Source organism: Papio anubis, chromosome 16 (assembly GCF_008728515.1).
Source record: "Papio anubis isolate 15944 chromosome 16, Panubis1.0, whole genome shotgun sequence".
Lineage (NCBI taxonomy): Eukaryota > Metazoa > Chordata > Mammalia > Primates > Cercopithecidae > Papio > Papio anubis.
In genome coordinates, this window is record NC_044991.1 from 30,213,623 (window position 1) to 30,240,420 (window position 26,798).

Sequence of the window (26,798 nt, forward strand, 5' to 3'; positions counted from 1 at the left end):
TTCTGGACAGTTTGCTTTATGCGTTCAGACAATTGAGGCTCGCCTTCCAGGCACAGCCCAGTGCCCTGGATGGCATCAGCATAGGCTCCCCTGCCCTAGCCTTGAAGCATGGCTGTGTGCACAATTCACACCCACACTTGGCATACGGGTGGGGGTGGGGGGGTGGGGGCACGGAGACCACGAGAGTATGGCAGCACCTGCTGTGGTGGTGGTGCCTGGGAACAGCAAGACACAGCGAGGCTCCCCAACCTTTAGGGGAACACATGTGCACGAAGCTTTGGTTCACAGGCGCATCTGGCTGGCTAAGGGCAACAGTCACAGTCAAATGACTATTCACAGCTGCAGACAGGAGGCAAGACAGAAGCAAGTATCTAATTACAGCAACTTGAGTTGAGGGTTTCCTTTTTAAAGGTTAACAGAAGCCAACCTTGGTCACACAGGTGGTGAGGGAGGGATATGTTGTGGGCGGCCCATGGGCCAACATTGTTCTCCTGACAAAAAAAAAAAAAAACGCCATCAGTACCACCTGTGGGGGGTGTGGTGGAGGACAGACACAGCAGAATGCTGGACTCTTGCTTCAGATGGTGCACCACAAGCACACGGCACCCTGCATAGGTGCCTTTGAGGACACCCTGGTGCCTCAGACTCAGGCAGGAACACATTTCCATCCCACACCCACACACAGGGGCCACCAGTCGAGAAGCAAGCTGGGCACCGGGCAGCTGCCTTGGACATCCAGAGAAGCCGCTGTCAGTCAACATCTCTGGATGAAGAATGGGCTACACTGAAGGCCCTTGCTTCCTGTTTAAACAGGTCCACTTGCTAAAATGCATGATTCCAAATCTACCTTCTACTCTCACTGTAAAAGTCTCTTTCAAAATGCGAAGATATCACAAAAGCTTTAAAAATCAATGGGTGGACATATGGACTCGACTGCAAAAAATCTTTGTAAAAAACTGTTGCCGGAGGCCAGGAAAGGCAGGGAGGGCCTCAGTGTCCAGAGAGGCGCTTTTAGGGTGTTAAGACTTCATCAGAAAAAGGGGCCCTAGGAGGCCAGGGCAAGTCCAGGAGGTGGCGGGACATCATCCTCGCTGGCATCATGTCCAGACTGAAGAGGGACCACCTTGATGGTTTGCCTCCAATCCCAGAAAGGTAGTTCTGATACTAAAATTCTGCTTATTTTAAGCCAAAAAGGTTTAAAATACTCTTTTCTGTTCTACCTTTTCAAAGAAGGGGAAACACAGAAGGCAGGTGAGGGCAGGGCACCATGTGCACCTCCTAACCAGGTCCCTGCAGCAGCCCTACAGGCATCCTGGGCACATGGGCCACCTGGCATCACGGGCCAGCCGCAGGACTCAGCCATCCCCTCTCATCTGTCATCCAAGCATCATGTGTCATCAGTGCATATTACATACTAAAATTCATGAAAGCCTTCATAAAAAGAGCCTGCAGCAGGTGCACAGAAGCAAGGTCCACCACTGTCCACAGTCACCAGCTGCCACTGGTGCAGTCGCTGAGTCCATCCATTCAGGCCTGGAGCTTTCCAGGGGGAGCCGCTGCTCCACATGTGTGCTGTGTGGCCGTGACTGTCCCTGTACATCAGAGCCTCCACCCTCAGGCCAGGCCCACAGGTTGGCCACAGGGAAGGAGCTTGGGTTGGAGGCCTGACACTGTGGTGCACGATGCATGACTGCTGGTCTCCTCAGAAGTGCTGCTGGCGGCCCCCGCGCCCTGGCCTGTGCCACCTCCCTCACACGTCCACGGTGCACAGGGGCTCACCGCCAGGCTGGGCGGATGCCACAATGGACATCTTGGGCTTCTTTCGAGTCTCCTCCTGAAAGAACAACAAAGGTCAGGGGTGCCAATGAGGGGGGCTCGGCAGAGGCTCGGGAGGGCACAAGGTGGAGGGAGAGCCCAGCAGACCATGCCAGGAGGCCCTGGAGCCCAAGGGCAGGGAAGGCTAGAAGAAGCAGGGAAGGCCTGAGGCAGGCCAGCCTGAGACTGCAGAGGCCCCCTGGACTGCCATCAGAGCACAACATGCGCAGCCTACCTGGCAATCAGGATATGTACCAAGAAGTGAAGAATTTTGGGTGTAGTTACAGTGGCAGGCCAGGCTTCCCCACTGGGTGTTTCTCCCTTGCCCAGCTTTTGCTTGCCCCAGGCCCAGCCAGGAGCACTGTGTCCTGCACCTGCTGCCCTTGAGCCCCACAGCCCCTCTTCCGACTAGGGGGAAACCAGGAAGTCCCACTGGCTCCAGGAGGCCAAGCCCCACCCCAGGGAGCAGCGAGGGACCTGCTGGCCTGGGCGGCGGCAGATACCTCCTGGGGCTCTCACCCAGGCCAGGGAACTGCCACACTTAACTCCCACCCAGAAGGCCCAGGCGGGTGCGTCACGCCGTGGCCACGCAGACGATGCCTGAGGACAGACGACACCACTGCCAGCCTGACAGACCCCTCTTTGAGTGGGGTTCCCAAGGTGGCTTTAGGGGCTTCATCAGGACCAAGCCCTACAGATTCAACCCTGGCAGGCGCACTGACCTACCTCCAAACACCCAGGGTGCACATGGGACCCAGGTGGCCCACCAAGGCTGTGACCTTCATGGTCCACCACCAGGCTGGCCTGCCAGCTCTCTAACAACAGAACCAAAACTGAAGTGATTTATAAAAGTATCACACATGTTGAAGCTCAAAGAAAAGCCTGTATCTGATTTTGGAAGGAGGATCCAAGCATTTCCAAGGTGTCAAGCTCAGACACGGGTGCTGGGGGCGCCTGCTGTCCCTCCACAGCTGCCACAGGAATGGCCGTGGCCCAGCAGCTCCCCCGCTAGGGTAGCACTCACCCTCTCCTCAGCCAGCCTCTTCATCTCCTCCTGGAGCTTGCTGAGGATGTGTAGGTTGGGCTTGTTCTTCTTGGCATACTGCTGCAGCTCAATCACACTCTTGTCCGACGTCTCCTGGGAAGTACAGCACCTCACGCTCAGGACTGCAGGCTGTAGCTCCATGGCCTGCCCACTGCCCAGCAGCTGTGTGCCTGCAACCCTGAAGGCAGGCGCGTCCAGGGCCTGGCAGACACCAAACAGCCAGGAGCTGTGGCCACATAACTGCATGCTGACTACCCGCCTCAGTGATGCCAGGCCCACTGACAGCAGCGAGAGTGAGGGGCAGTCCACGGCTGCCAGGCCTTTCTGCCCACACGAGGCCACTTATGCGGCCTCCTGCCATGGGCAGAGCAGGGAGGTGAGGTGCTCGTGGTGCCCAGAGCCCTCATCAAGGAGAGAAACCAGAGCGCGGCTGCAGCCAGTAAAGAACAGCATGCTGCAGCCCAGCCCATCAACCCCAGGCACTGAGCTCTCTGCAAATATCATGACTGCAGAGGAGCATCAGACTGGCCTCAGCCCCTTCAAGTCTTAGGCCAGCCCCAAGGCTGCTGTGGTTCTTCGGGATGCCAGAGCTCCTCCCAACTGTGGCTATGCCAGGCTGGGACTTTTCCCCCTCCTGCTTAGGGAAGTTTCCCACCCCCGGGCCAGAGTGGGGCTTGCCTTCTCTCCCTCCGTCGGAGCCAAGGACCATGCACAGCAAAGGCTGAAGCAAGCGCTACCTACATTTCAATTTGCTTCCCAACAATGTCTCTCCTCAAGTTCCTCAACACGCCCTGGTGGCCCGTGTGGGCCCCCTCACCCTCCCTTATCATGTCCAGAGTAAGGGCCTCTTCAGGGACAGTGCCGAGGCCATGGTCTCAGGGACCTAAAGGCAGGCCCTGCTCTTGGCAGCTGGCTCTGGCATAGGGCCCACCCACCACACAGTCCTGGGGCCGCCCCACCTGCAGCCCCAACCCCTCCACACCTACTTCCCCTTCCACTGACCAGAACCCAGAGAGTTTCTGTAATCATTTGGGGAAAATGAGGAACGTGAACACTCACCTCCCCATGTTACCCTCCACCCCTCAGGAGTGGGCACTGGTACCAGGGAGAGCTACCCTGACACTCTCTTTCAAGCAGGGAGGGCTGGCCCTGGCTCCTGAGCCTTTGCATATCCCAGAGCCAGGCGCACCTTCAGCATCTCCTGCCCGGCCCTGCCTTGCACTTCAGCCATCTCCCTACAAGCCACATAGCTGGGCCCAGGCTGCATTCTCAATCACCCACATTTCACTGACCATTCCCAGCAGGCCGGGATGGGAGATGTGGCTAGGACGACCCACCCACTGCCCACAAAGCCACACAAGTGGCCCAGGAGAGAGGCAGCTGTGAGCAACCCTCTGAGCACAGAGCCTCAGGAACACGCTCCAGGGTGGCAGCACAGGCTGCCCTGGGACCTGCTGAGGGCCAGTTACCTGCTTGACCATCTTGCTGCTCTCACGGCCGTACATGCGCAGTAAAGAACCCCAGTTCTTGACATGTGGGTGCAGCAGCTGAAGGATCTTCTGTGAGGCTAACTGCTTTCCAACTCTCTTATTCTTACCTACACAGAGAAAGAGCAAGCACGGAGAAAGGGTGTCACAAACACCCAGTGCTCACGGGGCCCCCTGCTGCCCCCAGCCCTCCTGACCCACACCCCGAACGCCAGCAAGGGCACATTCTATAGGAACAGGCAGCACTCTGCCACTGCTCTGGGCACCTGAGTCTCACAGTACACAGCTGCCACCTTGAGAGTAGCCCTCAGAGTCCAGGAGCTAAGGGCACCACCACTCAAAGCCACACAGCTGAGAGCCTCCCTCCCGCCAAGACCCACACCTCCAGAAACAGGGAGCAGCAGGATTCTGCCAGCTATCTGAGAAGGAGAACCTTTCCTCCTGCCACAGGGACAAGGGCTGGACAGAGACAGGGATGGCAGCGGGGGAAAGGGAGAAGACAGAGAAAGTACAGGCAGGACGGCCGCAAGTCTGCCTTAGGCTGAATGTGTGGTGGCCAGCACACACAGCTGGGCTCAGGGACAATGCCAGGGCAGCAGCTGAGACCAAGCCACAGAGGCACAGGGCCACACCAGGGGCCGCCTGCCCGGCAGCCACCAGGCAGCAGGGAAGGAGTCCTTACACCACCCGCGCACTGTGTGCTTGCCACACGCCATGACGTATTCACTCTTCTGGTTTTTCCCAGGAACCACTTCAAACTTGATAGACGTGTCACCCATCCCATGGTTTCTTTAAGAGAAAACAGACAACAGGTGGTGTCCCCTGAGCAGAGCAGCCAGCTGCCTCTGAGGAGGCCTGCTCTGGGAAGCCCTTAGGAAATGACCAAGCCTCTCCCCCGACTGCGTCTTAGCCAGAGGGGGGAATTCTCCACACGCCCTATTCAGGCCTGCGGGACTGACTGGTGGCCAGGGCCAAGGAGTTGCTGTGTACCAGGGAAACCTGGCCATGCCTCTGCCTTAGGACAAACAGCCACGAGAATATGAGACGCCAGAGAGGAGCTCCCCTGACCTGACTCAGGAGGGGAGGCACCCCCCTACCCTACCTTTTAAGGCACTCGTGGAGGATCTGATATGGAGACAACAGTCCAGCCTTGCTGGTCAGCTCGTAGACCCGCGAGTCCTCGATGCTGATGTGGTTAAAATACTACAACACAAAGCAGAGGCTCATGAGTCCCCACCAGGCCCGCCTGCCTCTTCACGGCTGGGCCTGGGGTTGGCTTTCCCCAGATGCTTAATATCTGTTCTTGTGAGCTCGCCTAGCACATCATACCCTCAACTCTGCAAGGAACCCACCGGATATGGGACACGCTCCATACATCACCATCCACTTGCCCATCTCCAGAGCCCACAGCACCCTTCCGCCCTGAGCACTGTGGGACGGAGTCTGGCATCCCAAGAGAGCCCCAGGCACATGGCTGGCTGGCCAGGCCCACCTCATCTGGATCTGATTCTGATCGACAAGGCACCTTTCTCAGAACTCTATAAAGATAAAGCACTTTTGAAGAGAGGCTTTACTATTGTCACAACTGAGACTACAGGAGAGGGAAAGTCAGCCAGACCCAAAAGCTGGCCTTAAAAGGCCCAGCTCCCCAAAGGCCAAAGCCCCACACAGCCACACAGAGCCCAGCCCCAGGTGGCCCAGCCCAGCGCAGCTTCCAACAGTGCCATCACCCTGGCTCTGCAGCCAACCCAAGAAGACACACAGGAAGGGCAAGAGAGGCATACAGGTAAACAAGTTCCCTAAGTTACACTCGAGGGGGTGGGGAGATTCTGCACAGTTGAGGCATAGGGAAGCTGCACTGAGCTGAGGTGTAGAGGCAGTGCCTGCTGTGCCTTCCCCAACTAGGCCTTTGGCTGAAGCTGAGAGCCCCTCCTGGGTGAAAGGAAGACGCCATCCAGCCCACTCTGGAGCATGGACAACCTCCCTGGTGGAGCTGCTGTGACAACATACCACAAACTCAGTGGCTTAGAACAAGAGGTTTATTCTCTCACCATTCTGAAGTCTGAAATTAAGGCCTCAGCAGGGCCATCCTCTTTCAGAAGCCTCCAGGGAGCCTCTGCCAGCTCCTGATGGCCCCGACACCCCTCGGCTATGGCAGCATTGCTCCGATTTTCATGTGGTCTACTAGCCCTGCCCCTCCTCCCTCTTCTTAGAGAAACCAGACACACTTGATCACACTACCACTCTGCTTCAGTGTGATCTCATGTTAACCCAGCTAATTCTATCTGTAATCATCCTCTTTCCAAAAAAGACCACATGCTGAAGTACTGGAGATTACCCATCAGCCACACCCTCACAGAGCTTCCCCCACCGGCCCTGTTCTGGAGAGGTCTGCAGGGACCTGGAGCCTGCCTGGCCCATGGGCAGCGAGGAAGCCTAGAATCAAATGATTCACACACCTCGCCGTGCAGGCCCCACAGTGTGGCAAGCCCACTCCACAGGGATGCTGGCCCTACAGACAGGGCAGCGGGCAGCTCCTCTGCCCTTACCACTCCAGTAAGCAGCAAGAAGGCCAACTCGCTGCAACTGCATGGAAGAGGAAGGCACTAGCACTGAGGTTGGCAAGCGAAAAATCCTCACAGTACGGCTTGGCTACGGTCTTCAAATAGGTCTCCAGAAGACACTGCTCCTCTCAAGTGCACAAATCAACGTGGGTCTTTTTCCAGGGAAGGTCGCTCACCAAGACATCAGGCCCTGGAACCTCAAGGGCTTGTCAACCAGCCAACCAATTAGCAACGTCTAGTGCTCTCGGCCCACAAGGACCCACATACCCCGCGGCTTCGGGACTGGCCCTAGAGAAGCCGTGGCCGTGGAAGCTAGAGAGCATGCTCAGAAGTTTCTGGCAAAAGACCTAAGCCAGGATGCCCGGCACCAAGCTGCCTGAAGCCATATGTGCTACTGAGGGTTAACCCGCCAGGGACAGGTGGAGGCTCCAGCTCGTGAGAGCAGATGGACGGCAGAAGTGACCTGCAGACAAATCCCTGTTGCTTCTGACAAACAGCACAGGAGAAACCTAAGCAATCAGTGCCTGGGAGATGCCAAAGGACCATGCGGGAGCACCACAGACGCCTGACACCTCTCCATTCCACTATCTAGATGAAATGGACCAATGCCTGGCAAGACACAAACTATCTCAGTAGCCTCAACAGCCCTACACCTGTTCAAGAAACTCAACAGTAGTTCAGAATAGTCGTAGTTATAGTTAGTAGTTCATACAGTAGTAGTTTAAAACTTTCCCACTAGGAAAACTACAGGCCCAAATTTTAAGGAAGAAATGATACCAATTCTACATCTCTCTTGCCCTTCTGAAAAACTCAGGAGGAGGGCTATTTCCCCTTCACTTGACGACACTAACCGTACCATGACATTAACATCCAGAATACAGATGCAGTGGGGAACTAGCAAATTAAAGCCATTAACACACGAAAAGGAATATATACCATGCCCAAGTAGGACTTATTCCAGGAACACATTTTTAAAAAATCAACATAATTAACTATATTGACAAATAAAAGAAGAAAATTGGATACGGAATCTACAGAAAAACTACTAGAATAAGTCAGTATAAATAAAACAAATTCTAGCTCTGTATGCTAGCAATAAACAATCAATCAGAACTAAGGTACTATTCACCACAGTGCCACACATGAAATATTTAACTATAAATCTAGTAGAATATACACAGATGTGATGAAATCTATGTGATCAAAACTGCCGACCACCCATGAAAGATATCAAAGAAGACCTAAATAAATGGACAGATGAACTATGTTTATGATTTGGAAAATTCAATATTGTTAGGATGTCCATTCTCCCCAGATTGATCTACAGGATCAATTCCAATCAAAATGCAGGCTTTTTTTTTTTTTTTTTTTTTTTTGAGACGGAGTCTCGCACTGTCGCCTGGGCAGGAGTGCAGTGGCCGGATCTCAGCTCACTGCAAGCTCCGCCTCCCGGGTTTGCGCCATTCTCCTGCCTCAGCCTTCTGAGTAGCTGGGACTACAGGCGCCCGCCACCTCACCCGGCTAGTTTTTTGTATTTTTTAGTAGAGACGGGGTTTCACTGTGTTAGCCAAGATGGTCTCGATCTCTTGACCTCATGATCCGCCCGTCTCGGCCTCCCAAAGTGCTGGGATTTTTTTTTTTTTTAAGATGGAGTTTCGCTCTTGTTGCCCAGGCTGGAGTGCAATGGCACAATTTTGGCTCACTGTAACTTCACCTTCCGCCTCCTGGGTTCAAGTGATTCTCCTGCCTCAGCCTCCTGAGTAGCTGGGATTACAGGTGCCCGCCACCACACCCGGCTAATTTTTGTATTTAAGTAGAGATGGGGTTTCACCATGTTGGCCAGGCTGGTCTCGAACTCCTAACCTCAGGTAATCCACCCACCTCAGCCTCCCAAAGTGCTGGGATTACAGGTGTGAGCCACCGCACCCAGCCCAGAACTTTTTATGGAAACTGACATACTGTTTCTGAAGTCTACATGGAACAGCAAAGGACCTAGAATAGCCAAAACAATTTTTTGAGAAAGAATAACAAACTCGGAGGATTCCCACTATCTGATTCCAAGACTTCAAGTCATCAGCAAAGTGTGGCATCAGTGAAAGGACACACAGCTCAAGAGACAGTAGAGAACCCCGAAACAGACACACTTCCACGGTCACCTAGTGACTGAGAAAGGTGTGAGGGCAATGCTAACGTAAGCGTGCACCTGCCGCATGGCCCAGCAACCCCAACCCAGGGGTTTACCTGAAGGAAACGAATCTGTCCATCACACACAGACCTGGACAGCCTTACAGCAGCCTTACTGCCCATCACCAAAACCCAGAAACCTGCCAGTGTCCCTCAAGGGAGAATGGAGAGATGCACTGAGGGGCACAGCCACCTGGTGGCCAGCACTCAGGAGTACAAATGACCACATGACGGATGCATCATACCACACCAAGCCACAGGCCAGGTTCAAAGGCTACCTACCATGTGATTCCACTGAGAGGACATTCAGGATCTGGCAAAACTACAGGGGAAGTTCAGTGCCCACCAGAGGATACAGGTGGCAGAGTTTGGCCAACAAAGGAGCATGTGGGAGTGTACAGAAATGTTCCGCATCTTGATTGCAGTGTTGGTTACATGACTGCATTTGTCAAAACTCACAGTATTGCACGAAAAAGTTAATTTAACTCTACGTAAATTTTAAAATAAGTTGAAAAAAAAAAAACATTTGGTCACTAATACCTAAATTTAATAGCCACGAAACACCAACCCACAGCTAGCAACAAAATACCAAGAAGAGATCACCACAAGCTTTATGAAAAGGAAATGATGCCAGTTCTGTTCCTCTTTTTCCCTTTTTAATCAAGTAGCACACATACGTGGCCACCACACCTCACAGGCATCAACCCACCCTCCTGCAACGTCTGCCCCACCTCCGGAGTCCACAGGAGGAGGGGATGCCACCCCACGCCCCAGGCTGTCCAGGGGACAGTCCAAGGACAGGTGTTGGCAACTCTGCACAGGCAGCTGGGAGGCGCAGGGGGCAGGAGCACAACCTGAGAGCCTCGCTCAGGAGGACCAGCAAATAGGAACTTCCAGGAACGGGAGACAGCCAACCCTGTCTAAACCCGCGCCCTACCACTGAGGGAAAAGCTACTTTCCCCTCTGACAGATTTTAAAATGGGGACATGACAGATGACATATATACAAATCAGAGGGTCAAAGAGCTTCTCAGGAGGGACACATACAAAAGGCACCCTAAACCAAGGCATGGCATCATAAAAATACATGGTCTTCTCTCAGGTTCCCAGAACAGAGCTCTTAAAACCCTGAGGATTTCCTGAGGCTAAGTTTGTCTGTGATTCAAAACGACCCCACCACAGTGCTTATGCTGAGATGGCTCAGGGTGGGCTCCCTAGAGAGATCAAATGTGTCATTAGAGGGGAGGAACTCTCAGCCCTTCATGAAAAATAAGTTTCGTAAGTAAAATGTTCTTCCTGAGTTCCCTGAGTCCTAGCAAATTTCCAAGCATGAGGAGGGGTCCTGTGCTGGGTGGCGGGGTCCCCATTTGCAGCTGGCACAGGAAGTGGTGGCAGTCCCACAGAACTGAACTCCTTACCTGGGGAGATCTGACGCTAGCTCCAGACAGACTGTAGTGTGGGAGGCCAGGAGGAGGGTGTGGAAAAAGCCCCAGGCAGGCGAGTCTACAGCGGAAGCCACCACATGCCCCACCCCCATGTCCTTCTCCACCTGGGGAAACCTATTCTTTCTCATACTACTTTGCAATATAGTTTCTGAAAATCTTCTCCACTTCACAGAAGAGCCCCAGAACGGAGGCTGAGAACCTGACTCCCAGCTGGGCCCTCTTCTGGCGCCAGAACCCATAGTGGTTCACGGACATTTCCACCACCCCATAGCAAAGAAAAGGCAGGGCTTTTACTCAAACAGGAAGGTGGCGTGAGACCCATACAACTCAGGCACCATCATCTGCAACAACCCATGCTAAGAGTCTTGGTGGGCAGGGGTCTACGCAAGCGCTTCCCCAGAGGGCCTTGGAAGCCTCCCTGGGAGCCATCTTTCCCACAGTTGGATCACTCAGAAATAAAAGTCAAATGTGGCCGGGCGCAGTGGCTCACACCTGTGATCCCAGCACTTTGGGAGGCCAAGGTGGATGGATCACGAGGTCAAGAGATACAGACTATCCTGGCCAACATGGTGAAATCCTGTCTCTACTAAAAATGCAAAAATTAGCTGGGCATGGTGGCATGCGCCTGTAGTCCCAGCTACTCAGGAGGCCGAGGCAGGAGAATCGCTTGAACCTGGGAGGTGGAGGTTACAGTGAGCGGAGATCGAACCACTGCACTCCAGCCTGGCGACAGAGCGAGACTCCATCTCAAAAAAAAAAAGGTACAAATGTGACTCTTCCTGGAGCAGCTAGTACTTGGAGACTGTGCTTGATCCAAGTGCGGCCTGGGATCTGTCTGCCTGTCCACGATGAAGCAATTACATAAAGCACAGAAAAAATGTAGAAACTTGAGAGCAAGAGGCTGGGTGTGGTGGCTCACGCCTGTAATCCCATCACCCTGGGAGGCTGAAGCAGGAGGACTGCTTGAAGCCAGGAGTTCGAGAAACTTAAGAGCAAGTTAGTACTACCATGGACACTTAACCATATTTTACAACAGCCCCAGTACACAAAGATGACAAAACTTTACAAAACCATAAAGTAGTTCTAGAATGGCTGAATAAGGATCTTCAAAATCTGCTCTCCTCCATCAAAGCAACAAGAACGCTAGCAAAAATAGTCAGAATCAATTCTTTCAGAACCCTGAAAACTAAAGAAAGGCTTTCAACAATCCGAGGAGTGTTGATTCAAGAAAGACAATGAGTCTTGCTAAAAACAAGAAGCTGCTGGCATCTTAACTCGCCCCATTCCCAGCCCTTCTCCCCAGCTCTGTGGTAGCCACTCAATGCAGAATGGGTCCTCAAGGCCCCAGGCCCAGAGAACTGTCACTGTTGGGTCTACCTGGCCACTCTCTGGAAAAGCCTCATGGCAGGACTTGTCTTTATTTGACCTCACTCAGTGAAAACAGCCCAGTTCCTCAGAGCATTTGTCAAAAGGAGTCACTAGCAACTGTTTCACCCTGCAGCTGCCAGAGGCTGGGGCACTAGTTGGGCAAACAAGAGGCTGGCCAAGAACCCGAGAAGGAAAAGTTGGATATGTCCTTGGGCCTCTGAAAGGCTCTAGCGTATGTCTGGAGATGGCTGCATGCAGGCCCAGGAAAACCTCCCAGCTGATTGACCTGGAGGCTCTGTGCAGGTGGCAGACAAAGGCTAAGACAGCAGCCACCGGAGCACACCAGGTGAGCCCCACAGACCCACAGACCTCAGCACAGGCCGGGAGACTTACTGGCTCAGGGAATTTAAGAAAATCCCTGTCCAGGCCGGGCGCGGTGGCTCACGCCTGTAATCCCAGCACTTTGGGAGGCCGACTCGGGCGGATCACGAGGTCAGGAGATCGAGACCATCCTGGCTAACACGGTGAAACCCCGTCTCTACTAAAAAAATACAAAAATTAGCCAGGCGCAGTGGCGGACGCCTGTAGTCCCAGCTACTCGGGAGGCTGAGGCAGGAGAATGGCGTGAACCCGGGAGGCGGAGCTTGCAGTGAGTGGAGATCACGCCACTGCACTCCAGCCTGGGCGACGGAGCGAGACTCTGTCTCAAAAAAAAAAAAACAAAAACAAAAGAAAATCCCTGTCCAAGCATCAGGAGACCACTCAGCTAAAGGGCCAGTGTATTCAGTGGCCACAAATCACAAAGAATACACACTTCACAAAATCAATCTAGGAAAGTCACTATTATGAGGCAAACTGTCACCACCAAATTTACATGTTGAAGTTCCTCAGAATGCAACAGTATTTGGAGACAAGGTCTTTACAGAGGTCATCACGTTACAATGAGGTCATTAGGGTGGGGCCTAATCCAGTGAGACAGGTGTCTCTCTAACAAATGGAGAATGTGGAGACCAACATGCACACAGAGAGAAAGGCATAGACATGAAGATCGCTATCCTCCACCCACGGAGAAAGGCCTTCTCTTAGCCTTCTGACACTTTCATTTTGGACTTCTGGCTTCCAGAACTTTGAGACTATACATCTCTGTCATTTAAGCCTCCCAGTATGTGATACTTTGTTACAGCATCCCTAGCAGACTGATACAGTCACAAATAGAGAGCAAGGACATATGACAAAAACTATAAACTTAAGGGAGGTGGGGTAATCTGATTTCCAGAGTTGCCATATATTTTAAATGTCCAATTCTCAACAACAACAAAAAATTCTGAGACAAGCAAAGAAATAGGAAAATAGAGACAGCCTATACATGAAGGGAAAGGCAGTTTAATATACACGTTCTCTGAGGACTGGACTTACCAGAAACAGATTTTACATCACCTACAGAAAACATGCTCAAAGGACTAAGAAACCATGTCTAAAGAACTGAAGTATAATGCCAGCACAGTGACTCACGCCTGTCATCTCAACACTTTGGGAGGCTGAGGTGGGCAGATTGCTTGAGCCTAGGAGTTTGAGACCAGCCTGAGCAATATGGCGAAACCCCATCTCTATCCCCAGCAAAAAATACAAATATATATTTTTTATATATATAAAAATATATAAAAATTATATATATATATTTTTTATATATATATATATATTTTTTTTTTTTTTGAGACAGAAGTCTCACTGTCACCAGGCTGGAGTGCAGTGGCGCAGTCTCAGCTCACTGCAACCTCCACTTCCTGGGTTCAAGAGATTCTTCTGCCTCAGCCTCCCAGGTAGCTGGGATTACAGGCACCTGCCACCACGCCCAGCTAATTTTTATATTTTTAGTAGAGATGGGGTTTCACCATGTTGGCCAGGATGGTCTCGATCTCCCAACCTCATGATCCACCCGCCTCAGCCTCCCAAAGTGCTGGGATTACAGGCGTGAGCCACCACGCCCGACCCTATATATATAACTTTTTAAAAAAAGAATTAAAGTATAAAAACAATACATTACCCAATAGAGAATTTCAAAAAAAAGGATAGAAATCATGAAACAGTCACTAGAGGGGTTCACCAGCAGAACCTGAGCCGACAGAAGATAGAGGAGCAAACTTGAAGACAGGGCAACTGAAATAATCCACTCTGAGAGACAGAAAGAAAAAAGAACAGAGAAGAAACAATAGAGCCTCAGAGACCTGTGAGATATCAAGTGTAACAATTTACTGACCAAGAAAAAGAAGAAAACTTCAAACTACTGAAATCAGGAATGATAGCAAGGGACCATCGCAACCATATAGAAATAAAAAAGGGTCATATGGGGATACTAGGAACAAATATATGCTAATCAATTAGATAATCTATATCGAATGGGAAAAAAATTCCAAAACAGACACAAACTATCAACACTGGCTCAAGAAGAAATAGATAATCACAACAGACCTATAACAAGTAAGATTGAATTAGCAATTAAGTAGCTCTGGACAAAGAAAAGCCTGGGACCAGAAGGTTTCACTGAGCACAGTCTATCAAACATTTAAAAAATGAACACTAGGCCGGGCGCGGTGGCTCAAGCCTGTAATCCCAGCACTTTGGGAGGCCGAGACGGGCGGATCACGAGGTCAGGAGATCAAGACCATCCTGGCGAACATGGTGAAACCCCGTCTCTACTAAAAATACAAAAAACTAGCCGGGCGAGGTGGCGGGCGCCTGTAGTCCCAGCTACTCGGGAGGCTGAGGCAGGAGAATGGCGTAAACCCAGGAGGCGGAGCTTGCAGTGAGCTGAGATCCGGCCACTGCACTCCAGCCTGGGCGACAGAGCGAGACTCCGCCTCAAAAAAAAAAAAAAAAAAAAAATGAACACTAATCCTTCACAAACTATCCCACACAACAGAAGAAAGAGGAACATGTTCCAACCATTTTTATGAGGCCAGTATTATCCTGATACCTGCACCTGTTGTTACACTGGACAAAGATATCACAAGAAAACTACAGATCAATATTGCTTATAACTACAAATGCAAAAATCCTTAACAAAATACCAGCAAAATGAATCCAGCAACATATTAAAAAAATCATTATATGTCATGACCAAGTGGGATATATCCCAGGAATGCAAGGTTGGCTCACCATTCAGAAACCAATATAATACACTATATTACTAAAATAAAAGACAAAAAAAAAAAAATACATGATCATCTGAATAGAAGCAAAAAAACATTAACAAAATCTAACATCCCCACAAAAACTCTCAGCAAACCAGGAAGAAAAGGAAATTTCCTTATTCTGATAAAAACCTACAGCTGACATAGCACACTAAGTGAAGGAAGCCAGTCACAAAAGACCACATATCATATGATTCCACTGATATGAAATGTCCAGAGTTGGCAGATATATAGAGACAGAAGACAGATTAGTGGCTTTTGGTGGTTGGAGAGAACTAAGAGTGAATGCTAATGGGTATGGAGTTTCTTTTGGGGGTGACGAGATATTCTAAAATTAGGTAGTTATGATGGTTATACAACTCTGAATATACAAAAATCCACTTAGTTATATAATTTAAAAGGTCAAACTTAATAGTATGTAAACTATCTCAATAAAGCTATTATATAAATAAGAATGCAGCCTTCAAAATTTCAGAAGCCCTTGCTACAAATAACCATTTACCCAAAAAGGTTTACAGCTAGTTTTAAATGGTTCTTCATATGGCTGACCCTTGAACAACATGGATTTGAACTGCATGGATTTGAACTGCATGAACAACATGGATTTGAACTGCATGTCCACTTATACAAAAATTTTCTTCTGCCTCTGCCACCCCTGAGACACCAAGGTAAACTCCCCCTCTTCCCGCTCCTCCTCAGCTATTCAACATGAAGATGTGGAGGATGAAGACCTTTATGATGTTTCCATTTCAAGAATAGTAAATAAATTTTCTCTTATGATTTTCTTAATAACATTCTTTTCTGTAACTTACTTTAATGTAAGAATACAGTATATATCAGGGGTCCCCAACCCCCAGGCCACGGACAGGTACCAATCCATGGCCTGTTAGGAACCGGGCTGCATAGCAGGACATGAGTGAAGGGGGCGGGGGTGCAGAGTGAATGAGCAAGTGAAGCTTCATCTGTATTTACAGCTGCTCCCCATCACTCATTTTATGCCTGAGCTCTGTCTCCTGTCAGATCAGCAGTAGCATTAGATTCTCACAGGAGTATGAACCCAATTGTGATCGGTGCATTCAAGGGATCTAGGTTGTGCACTCCTTATGCAAATCTAATGCCTGATGATCTGTCACTGTCTCCCATCATCATCAGAGGGAACCATCTAGTTGCAAGAAAACAAGCTCAGGGCTCCCACTGGTTCTACATTATGGTGAGTTGTATAGTTATTTCAATACATATTATAATGTAGCAATAACAGAAATTAAGAGTGCACAATAAATGTGATGTGCTTGAGTCATCCTGAGAGACTCATGCCCCTGCCCCCCAACATTGCTCAAGGGTCAAGTGTAGAAAGAATTGTCTTCCGGCCGGGCGCGGTGGCTCAAGCCTGTAATCCCAGCACTTTGGGAGGCCGAGGCGGGCGGATCACCAGAGGTCAGGAGATCGAGACCATCCTGGCTAACACAGTGAAACCCCATCTCTACTAAAAATACAAAAATTAGCCAGAAATGGTGGCACACACCTGTAATCCCAGCTACTCAGGAAGCTGAGATAAGAGAATCACTTGAACCCGGGAGGTGAAAGTTGCAATAGGGTCAGGATCAAAGTCTGTCACCGCCTAGGTGATAGAGCAAGGCTTCATCTCAAAAAAAAAAAAAAAAAAATCTAAATCTTGTAGACTCTGCCTCAAAGATTCATTCCCATCACAAACCTACATGTACCCGACATTTACGGTGCACACTCAATGCTGCAAAACAGAGGACAAAAATCTCTAAGAAAAAGGACATTTTTTCTCTGCCTATACAAAGACAGGCAAGTTTCCTCTTTTATGAAAATACAAACAGAAGAACCTGGAGGCTGGATGACTAACCTGCAGGGCATGGAAGGCATGGGGACAGCCCATGGACACCCCCAACTCACACTAATAGGGCAGGGTAGCCACACTGCACCCGCAGCTCCCAGTAGGGCAGGACCACAACACTCACCTCAAGTTCTTCACTGTCTTTGGGCTTCTCTTCCGAGGTCTGTTTAACAAAGTCAGGGATGAGGATTTCCAGTGTAGCTCGGGCTATGAAAAAAAAGAGCCTGAGGGTAAGGCTTGGGCGCTGCCCTCTTCTCACCATCCTGCAGAGTGAACTGTGCACTGCTGCCTCCCATCCCCACAGCTCAGGGGCTGAGCAAGGGCCCTGAGGAGTGGCAGCACTTCAGAGACAGGGTCAGGACAGGACAGACGAAAAGCCCGTTCTAAAGAAAAGAGACGTGGGGCAGGCTGCCGGAAAGCCTCACAGGCCATACTGGGTATGTGCGCTCTCACCCTGGGGTCCTGGGAGCAGGCAGGGAAGAGCTCAGAGCTGTGTGTTAGGGAACCACTTTGGTGGTACGCGAGAAAACAGCTTCGTGGGCCCTGGACCACACAGGGAGGCCTGAGAGCAGGCTGCTGCAGGCACCTAGACCAGGTGGCAACGGCAGTGGCTGGCGTGGGTGGAGAGATGCAGCCAGGTCTGAGAGACGTTAGAGGGGGCTGCCGGAGGGCAGAGCACAGGCATGGCCACTGGGGTCAGAGGTGCCGTAGCCAACGGCTGATGGCTCCATAGACCCCACAGAGCTATGAGTGCTGGCAAGACATGGAGCCACGATGTCTATAAGGCAGCCAGAGTCTGGGCAGGGGAAGTAGGTTCCAGCACATGGGAAGGAAAGCGGGTGACCCCGCAAAGGGAAGGGCACACAGCCATGCCCAAGGCATCTCCACCGCCACACAAGACCCCACTGCAAGTTATCTGTCAAAACCTCCACCACACCCACTTTGTTGAGCTGCAAAAGTCTCTTAGGCAGAATCTCTCTAAGATGGGCAGTAGGTCTTCTGGAAAACGCATGGCCATGACAGATACCTCAAGAATTGACCTGTGGGTGCCAAGGCCTGGTGTACACCCAACACCACCCTACAAGAGGCCAACTAACCCTGACGCTGAGGCAAATGGTTTTTCGTGAAAGAACGTCAACTACCATGAATGCACGGCATGAATGCAAATGGCAAGGGCATGGTACAAAAGGGCAGTGGGTCTTCACCAGGATACACGGCCTTCCCAGAGCTGTGCTGTGCCAGGTGTTCTGTGTGGCTAGGCACAAACATGGAGTGGGAGGACTCAGGAAATAGTGCTGGTAAGAGCCAGCACCACTGGGGGAGGATGCCGACAGCACGCTGGCCCACTTCTCCTCCCTCCTGGCATGCCCACATGCTGCTCAGTTTAAAAACAAACAAGCACTACAGCGTGTGCCCAGTACAGCCCAGTTGGCTCTAGGCACACCCCTGAATATGTGCAGGGCCAGGACTAGGGAGGGGTATACTGGCCCAGCTGTCACTCAGTAGAGACACCTTCTACTTTTTTTTTTGAGACGGGGTCTCGCTCTGTCACCCAGGCTGGAGTGCAGTGGCCAGATCTCAGCTCACTGCAAGCTCCGCCTCCCGGGTTCACGCCATTCTCCTGCCTCAGCCTCCCGAGTAGCCGGGACTACAGGTGCCTGCCACGTCGCCCGGCTAGTTTTTTGTATTTTTTTTAGTAGAGACGGGGTTTCACCGTGTTAGCCAGGATGGTCTCAATCTCCTGACCTCATGATCCGCCAGTCTCGGCCTCCCAAAGTGCTGGGATTACAGGTTTGAGCCACCGTGCCCGGCCTCCTTTTTTTTTTTAGACAGTCTCGCACTGTCGCCCAGGCTGGAGTGCAGTGGTGCAATCTCGGCTTACCACAGCTCTGCCTCGCTGGTTCATGCCATGCTTCTGCCTCAGCTTCCTGAGTAGCTGGGACTACAGGTGCCCGCCACCACGCTCAGCTAATTTTTTGTATTTTTAGTAGAGATAGGATTTCACCATGTTAGCTAGGATGGTCTCGATCTCCTGACCTCGTGATCCACCCGCCTTGGCCTCCCAAAGTGCTGGGATTACAGGTGTGAGCCACCGCATCTGGCTGAGGCCTTCTACTTTTAAATCTCACATTTTACTCTATTTGAGCCTTTTCCAATGAGCATGTAATTTTAAAAATCAAAGTAGATGATTACATAAATAAAATAAACATGCCCTACCCACACCTGCCACTTGTCACCACTGCTCAGCCCCTCCCTAACCAAGCAGCAAGGCAGACACAGCAGGCAGCACGTATCTTTGACACCCAAGCAAGCATATTACCAGCTTTATTCTTCGCAAGTTTTTTGCTGCTTGCAGTTCCAGATCCGTAAGTCACACCATCAATGGTCACCGAGGCACCAAAAGGCTCACTTGGGTTCTCTTAAAATTAAAATTACTTGTTTTAAAACATACTAGTCAAGACATTAAAAGCGTGTAGACAGTCTGCCCACAGCGACAGACAAGGCGCAGTCAGGGGCTGTCCCTGAAGAGAGTCAGCCTGTGTTTGACTGCAGAGACCTGGGGCTCCCTGGGACTGGAGATGGGCAGCAGACAGGCAGCAGCAAAGGGCATAGCTGGGAAAGTGGAGGGAAATGGGGCACATGGGAGATGGTGAGCCAGAGGGGCGGCAGAAGGCTGAGGGGCAGAGCCTCCTATGACAGGGACTGAGGTCTATGAAAGACGGACACAGGACTGTCGGAATGGGAAAGCACAAGATGTTGCTTGCCAAAGAAACACCACCCCAAAGGATGAGTGACCCCCAGCCTCCAGCTTCCAAGGGGAAGACAGAGTGGTCTTCACAAAGGTGTGTGATGAGGGCGCCCAAGGAAAACAGAGCTGGTGGGAAATGCATGCCCAAGGACCCTTCAGACACCCAGGGGCACCAGGAAACCAGGGAAAGGACCCAGTGCACAGTGGGGAGGACTTGCTTGCAATAAGGCTGTCCATGACAACACAGGATCAAAAACCAGCAAAGCAGATGGGGCAGGACAAAAGGAAGGTGGGGAGAGCGGACAGACTGGAAGGGGAAAGCAGAGCCACCCACTCGGATGGGGCGCGGCTCCAGGAAACCAGCCACCCATCTGCAGCACCTTGCTCTCTACCTTCCCTTCCCTCCCATCCCAGTAGAGGAGGGCTAGTGGTCAGCGCCTGCCTCCCTAGCCCTGACTGAAGTGACACCTTGTGATTCTTTAGGACTGACATGGGGAAGGTTAGACTTACCACATTCAAAGAAATTATAGACAGGGCGGACCTTGAGGACACGCTGCATGTACTCGTGCAGGATGCAGACCTCGGACTTCCCATTGGGGTTAATGACAAACTCTGTGACAAAAAGGATCATCTCAGCAAGTGTGAAGCAGTGCCACAAGCCAGCACACAGCTTCCTGTTACCATGTCAGTAACTAGGGGCTCACCACCATGAATGTGGCAGACCCCTGCATTCATGGGATAAACATAAGCTTTGAACGAAATGCAACTCAGAAAACATGCCCTCAACACATCACATTAGAAATAAAAACAGAATCAGTCTGCTGATGTTAAAACGCAGAGGCTTATACCTTTCTTTGTGGGTGCATCTTGCACTGATAAAGTAATGAGCTTCTGATTGGCCGGCAAAATGGGCCTCTCAGACTCCGCCTGCTTCCGCTTCATTTCCCGATTGAATTGCCGCCGCTCAGCCCAAGTCCTGAATTTCTTCACAGTAACTTGCTCAAAATCAAAACGCTTCTCCAGGTAGCTTCGAAATTCCTCGAGATCTGTCCCAGATTTACCAGAGAACCAAATTACTTAACTTCCAACATAGGAGTCAGGTTCTCACAGCCCAGTGCGTGGGGCAGGCCCAGGTCACGTTACACTATTTCCCTTCCCCGTCCCTTTCAAAGGGGAGGGAAGCAAAGAATGAAGCCCTCCCTACAGCAGCTCAGATTATTCTGGCAGGTCCCTTCCGGATAAATTTCTGAGACGTTCTTTTACTTCATTTGGGGCAAGAAGAATATAAAAATAAAAAGGAAAAAAGAAAGCTTTAAAAAGTCAGATGGCCTTCGGGACCTCCTCCCTGCATCAAAACAGGTGCCAGAATGCCAGCAGCACCCGGGCTCCATGCGCCCGCCACCTCTGACCACCTCTTTTCCTTCTGGCCATCCTGGCCACCTCTGTAGTCAGCAACACACCCAGGCAGCTCCCTGCACAGGGTCTCGCATTTGTCACATTTCCTCCCGGGCCACTTTCCCATCCTTGGCAAGAGCCCCCATCACAGGCTCTTCTAGGGCACCCCACACTCCACGGAGTTATGAGACAGGCTGGGTAGTGATGTACAGACAAACAGAAACCTAGAAAATGGAAAGTGCTCTTTGAAAGTAATCCAGCAGGTGGGTTCACAGAGACTTGCCGCACCTGAAGAGAGAACTAAGACTTAAATGGTGGGACTAGGCTAAAAGACATGGAAGAGAGAATGGGAAACACCAGTATACATCCAACAAGCAATTGCAGGATTGAAGAGGGAACTGTCCACAAAATGGTGACAGTTTCCCAACACTGAGTCATGGATTAAAGAGGCTCATTGAGCTCATCAAGATAAATCAAAACAATGCCACATGAGCACATCCTACTGAAAAAGCAAGACTTAGGGAAAGATCATACAAACAACCAAAGAGAAAAGGGCCCACTGCCAATGCCAGCAGCCATCTCCCCAGCAGCCTCAGCCATGCAGGCCCTGCAGAGCCCAGGGACAGGAGCCTAGGGTGCTGCGCCCAGGTAGGTTCTTGCAAGGACAGAAAGACAAGCCTTTCAGCCACATCAACAGCGGAGGTGCGCAGCCCCTTGCTGACAAGTACAACTAGGAACAATGATGACCTTCATTAGAAAAACAAAGCTCATGGGTCCCAGGAGGCAAGAAGGGAAGAGTCCTTCAAAACTCACCAACAGATTCGTCTTTGCACACCTCGACTTTGGCCTTCACCTGCCCCAGGGCCCCAGGGGCTGCCTCAGCCCCTAGTGGGTCTTTCTCATCTGGGGGCCCCGGGTCAGCACCCATAGAGTCAGGCTCATCCAGGGGAAACTCCAGCTCTGCAGATCGGCTCAGAGGCTTGACAGGGGACACATCCCCACTAGGGATGAGGTCACTGCTTTGCTCCCGTTCCTCGTTGTCCTTCATTTTCTTATAATGCAGACAAGGGATGCTACTCAAAGGAGGGTCGTGTTTCTGTGGATAGTGAAATTGCAATATGGATTACAAGGACAACCCGAGAGTCTGAAACTCTGATGCCTTTCACCGGCCTCTGCTTGGCTGTGGTGCCGTGTGGGGGGATGTGCACATTTTGGTCTGAGAACTTACAAGCCTAAAGTCACGACTGATGCCTCCCCTACCCGTATGCTTCCCGTTCCCAAGAAGTATGGCCTGGACCAGGTGACCACCCGAGACTCTCTGTGTAGGTACACTGGGACTCCAGAGTTATGGAATGTCATGATCCACCCGTCGGGCAGCGGTTCTGTAGGTGGGCGGCCACGACCTGCACAGGAAGACAAGAACATCCTATAATCACTGTAAAAACATTTGGAATTGTTGTCACAGCACCTCCTGCACAAGAAATTGTTGGGTACTATGCATGTGTTTATCTGGATCTTCACAAAGAATCGAAGTTCCTCTCTCCTTCCTCACTGCTATGCCTCTAGGCCTAGGACAGATAGCATGCGGCCTGAGGTGGGAATTTACACATGTCAAACCAGTACATGAAGGAGCACAGAACAGGTCCATGCAAGATACAAGTCCCAGCCTCAGCTCCTGCCTCCACATCTGGTAAGCACTGTAGACACTGGACTCCTCTCCTGTCTGCCTGGCTGTGGCCAGAGGCGCCTTGGGGCTGGGTGAGCTTTACTAATAAACTGCATGGCTGTCAGCCACTGCTCCCAGGGACCAGGTGACAAGTCTTCATTGTAACTGAGCTGCACTCTCAGCAGCATACAAAACACTGCTTCAAATGATTCCGTTTCTAAGTCAGTTAAATGCACTACTCCCAACCCCTTCTTTGCTTTATAGGCAGTTGTGAGGAAGAGGTTTACGACTTATCAACTTGACACCTGCCACCAGGCCTGACTGCTGGGAAGAGCATAAGGCAAAGATGTAACTAAAACTTAACTTTTTCACAGGTATTGGGAACAAATCAAAAACTTAGAAAGACCAGCCTAGGCAACACAACAAGACCCCGACTCTACAAAAACCTTTTAAAAATTATCCAGACATGGCCACACACACCTACAGTCCCAGCTACTTGGGAGGCTGAGGGGATAGGATCACTTGAGCCTGGGAGGCTAAGGCTGCAGTGAGCTATGATCATGCCACTGCACTCCAACCTGGGTAACAGCAAGACCCCACCTCAAAAAAAAAAAAAAATTAGAAAACAGAAGAAAGCAAATTAAATCTTAAAAAATATACATAAGGGGAAAAAGGGCCAGTGACTCTCAGGGCCAGGTTCCCACCAAGTGGCCCTGACCCTGGACCTGACACCTGCACCCAGGTCACCATCAGGTGATGATCCAGGAAGGGAGTGTTAAAGGTCGGAGTGCACGCACACTGCGGGGGTGCTCTCCCCACGGAGTCAGACCCAGATGGAGCTGCCTCCTGCCAGCTTTGGGCTAAGTCAGGAAAAGAAGCAAAGTGAATAAGGAGCCAGGCAAGAGACGGGCCACGGGTCCGCTGGGGCTGCTCCTTTGTGACTGTGAGTGGACACAAAGCTGGCCCAGCCACCTGAGGGAGGGATCACATGCAGCTGTCCATCTGTGAGCGTCCAGGCATCCAGGCCAGAATGGCTGCTGACCTGTGAGCTGTGCAGGACAAACATGGGTTTACCTTCTGAATGAGCCTGCTGAAACTGAAGCACCAAACCAGCCTCCTAGAGGCCCGGAGGTCAAGCCTCCTGTCCCCACCCCCAGAAGCTGAAGCCCCAGGTTTACCCTGCCTGCAACCTTCTGGCCCAAAAGCCCTCCTGCTTAACTGCTACCAACACGACATAGGCAGCAACATGTGGCACCTGGCATGGCTGACTTGTCCCCTCAATGGCCCAAGGAGGATGGCCATGTGCCACCCGCCCCTTGCTTTGCTCCCAGTTGCACCCTGCCACCTTCTGCACCCCAGCCCTCAGCCTGGGGTCTCACCTGTGAGCATGAGTCCCCGTGCATCTCTTTAGTCCCTCTACCGAGTCCCACATCTCCACCAAGACCCTCACAGGTGCCTCCAAGCCACCAACTCCAACTCCCCCAACACCTGCACCACATCGATGACAGAGCCTCACAGTGCAACTCTGGGTGCCTCCCAAGTGCTCTCCCCACTGCCCTCAACTCAAAGTTGAGGAAGTGCCACATCTACCAGGGCACTTCCACCCTGCCCACCTGAAGTACACGCACCATGTGTGGCCCAGAAGCCATGTTGTTAAACAAAAATCAGGTAACACCACTTGCTTCTGGTGGCTTCCTGTGACACTTGGTACAGAACCAGAATCTGGACCACAACTATCACCTGCCATCTCACTGTGCACCCACCTCTGCCCTTGGCCTCCACACCCTTCAGCTGACGGTCATGCTGGCTCCTGGCATGCACCAACATCTCCTCCTGACCCCCTCAGAAGTCCCCTCCTATTCCTCTGCACAGTGCCTGCTGCTCTGTGGTTTCCATAGCACACACCAGGATCTGAATCTGGGTCATGCACCAGGATGTCCTTGCATCCTTACATCCTGTGTTTCCCTCCTCAGACATGACTGTCCTGTCCTCAAACATGCCTCCACCCAGCCCACTACCTGGCACCAGAGCTCTCTCAAAGCATTTCTGCTAAGGAGGCAACCACCCTTCCACTGCCCTGGAACACCCACCACTTCTGACCCACCCACGTACTTTTGAGCACTGTTTTAATCTTGGTCATCATCGGCTGCACACTCGTCTCTCCATCGGACGGATGGTCGCTGTCTCCGCCATATTTTTCCTCTGTTCGCCTCTTTTTGGGGGCACAAAGGCCTTCTTCCAGCAGAGCATCCACATCGTTGTCAAAGTCATCCTGCAAAACACGCTGTTCAGACACTAGAGCCCCTGGCGCTCATGCTCCTGCACCAGGAGAGCTCAACAGCATTCCTGAGAACAGACACAGAAAGGAGGTGCTCTCACGGGGCCTAGATGTGCCCTTAGGGTGCATGATCATCTGAAAAACAAACGGGATGAAGCTACCAGCTGACACCAACACACCTGGTCCAGGGGCACACACTGCCAAGGAGTGTCTCAGCAGCACCTGTTGCCTCAGGTGCTGGATCAGGGGTGCAAGGCCTATCCATGGGCCAAACTTTTCATTAGGAAAGTTTAAAAATGTGGACTCCTTACATCTTTCTCTTCTCCACATTAACATTATTCCACCTCAGAGACGATTTTGGTTTTTTTCTTTTTTAATTTCCCTGCTTTCAAAAGATGCTGCAATTTCCAAATCTCTCTTTGGGTTTTGCTAAGAGCCCTCTAAAGGAGGGGCTGCCAACATACCTCGTAGGGGAAATTCAAGGCCTCTTCATCCACTCTGTCTCTCTGAACGATTGCTTTAGCCGTGAACCCGCCTGCTCCTTCTTCATCTAGCTCCAAATTGTCAGTAAAATCTTCTAACTCATCGAGCACTGCATACTCCACTCTCTTTTCCTGATCCAGCTCATTCTCCTCATCCTTCTTATCAGCACTCTCACCCCCTATGCCTACCCCGTCACCAACACTCCCGCCAAAGGGACAAGCATGCACGTCCCCAATGACAGGGCTAAGGAGCAGACCGCACTCCGCCCGCACGTCACGCTCTGCTCCTGTGTACAGCACCTTCCTGTCCTTACTCCTGCAGCTCTCGGTAAAGCTCACGCTAATCTTTACATCCTTAAGCAACTTAAGGTCAGGGGAGAACTTCCGGACCGCAGGTGCGTGCCGGGCGGTGCGCGGGCTGTGGCCACTACAGTTCGGGTCTATGAGGAGGCGGCCCTTAGAGAAGGATCCTTTGGAGAGAAGAGAAGCTCCGTAGAAGTTGAAGGGGTCCTCGGCAGGGAGTTCGGACTGTCCATCACCACCAGAGCCAACGTCCATTACCTCTGCACCACTGGACGTTTGCAGGGGAGGTGGTGGAGACTGCTCACGGGGCAGCGCTTGGAAGGGGCGAGCTCGGCTCTCCATCACCGCTTCTCCTGCGGGCCCACACGGGAGCGGAGAGGGGCTCTCATCTGTCTCCATATTAAAAGCGCTTAAGACTAGTTTACAAGACCAGAGTTTTACAAGCCCTCACATAAATCTACACAGCTAACATGCAAAAGTCCGCTGAGACCCAGGCGCGTCCTGCCGCGCTGTGCGCTGGCGGCTTAGTCAAGCTGGCCACATTGCTCTTTTCATTAATGTAGACAGCTTTTAGAACCACTGCCTCAATTATTGGAAATCACAATGCACTCAGCTTAAGTGATTGGCGACTAAGCGAGTCTGTCTTCATGCCGGAGTGGCACCTTTCTTCTTCTACCTGCAAAGAAATTTAAAAATATCATCACAAAATGACAGAAACCTTCCACTTCCCTGGTACCAAGTTAAAAGTCAAGCACTATTAACAGCACAGTAAAGGGCTTCAAATAATATTCCCTAAGAGGACCTTTAAGGCATCAGAACAAATTAACCTTACTTTTTTTCTTCAGAACCTGAATTATAACTTAAGTCCAAAGTTAAATATTTTGTTAACTGCCCACTTTAATTCCTACTTCAGAAACACAAAAACTATATAATCATAAGGCTCAAAAAATATTTTAAAAATTTACA

The 26,798-nt window shown here is 51.1% G+C and overlaps 1 protein-coding gene across 3 annotated transcripts in view; it reads right to left on the reverse strand.

The window, feature by feature from the left end:
* Positions 1 to 26,798, reverse strand: part of DGCR8 (DGCR8 microprocessor complex subunit) — a 31,983-nt gene continuing 5,185 nt past the window's right edge. For 2 of the 3 annotated variants that reach the window (XM_003905233.4, XM_021921381.2), the window contains exons 2-14: positions 25,512 to 26,508; positions 24,882 to 25,041; positions 22,364 to 22,506; positions 21,917 to 22,199; positions 20,557 to 20,754; positions 20,219 to 20,320; positions 19,280 to 19,378; positions 17,084 to 17,166; positions 5,450 to 5,550; positions 5,030 to 5,136; positions 4,330 to 4,457; positions 2,840 to 2,953; positions 1 to 1,834 (exon numbers count right to left, since the gene is read on the reverse strand). In XM_003905233.4, coding sequence (XP_003905282.1) covers positions 1,751 to 1,834; positions 2,840 to 2,953; positions 4,330 to 4,457; positions 5,030 to 5,136; positions 5,450 to 5,550; positions 17,084 to 17,166; positions 19,280 to 19,378; positions 20,219 to 20,320; positions 20,557 to 20,754; positions 21,917 to 22,199; positions 22,364 to 22,506; positions 24,882 to 25,041; positions 25,512 to 26,231 — 2,322 coding nt within the window. In that variant the 5' untranslated portion in view covers positions 26,232 to 26,508 and the 3' untranslated portion in view covers positions 1 to 1,750. The remainder of the gene's footprint in view (positions 1,835 to 2,839; positions 2,954 to 4,329; positions 4,458 to 5,029; positions 5,137 to 5,449; positions 5,551 to 17,083; positions 17,167 to 19,279; positions 19,379 to 20,218; positions 20,321 to 20,556; positions 20,755 to 21,916; positions 22,200 to 22,363; positions 22,507 to 24,881; positions 25,042 to 25,511; positions 26,509 to 26,798) is intronic. The other variant, XM_009216823.3, reaches the window with a different exon arrangement.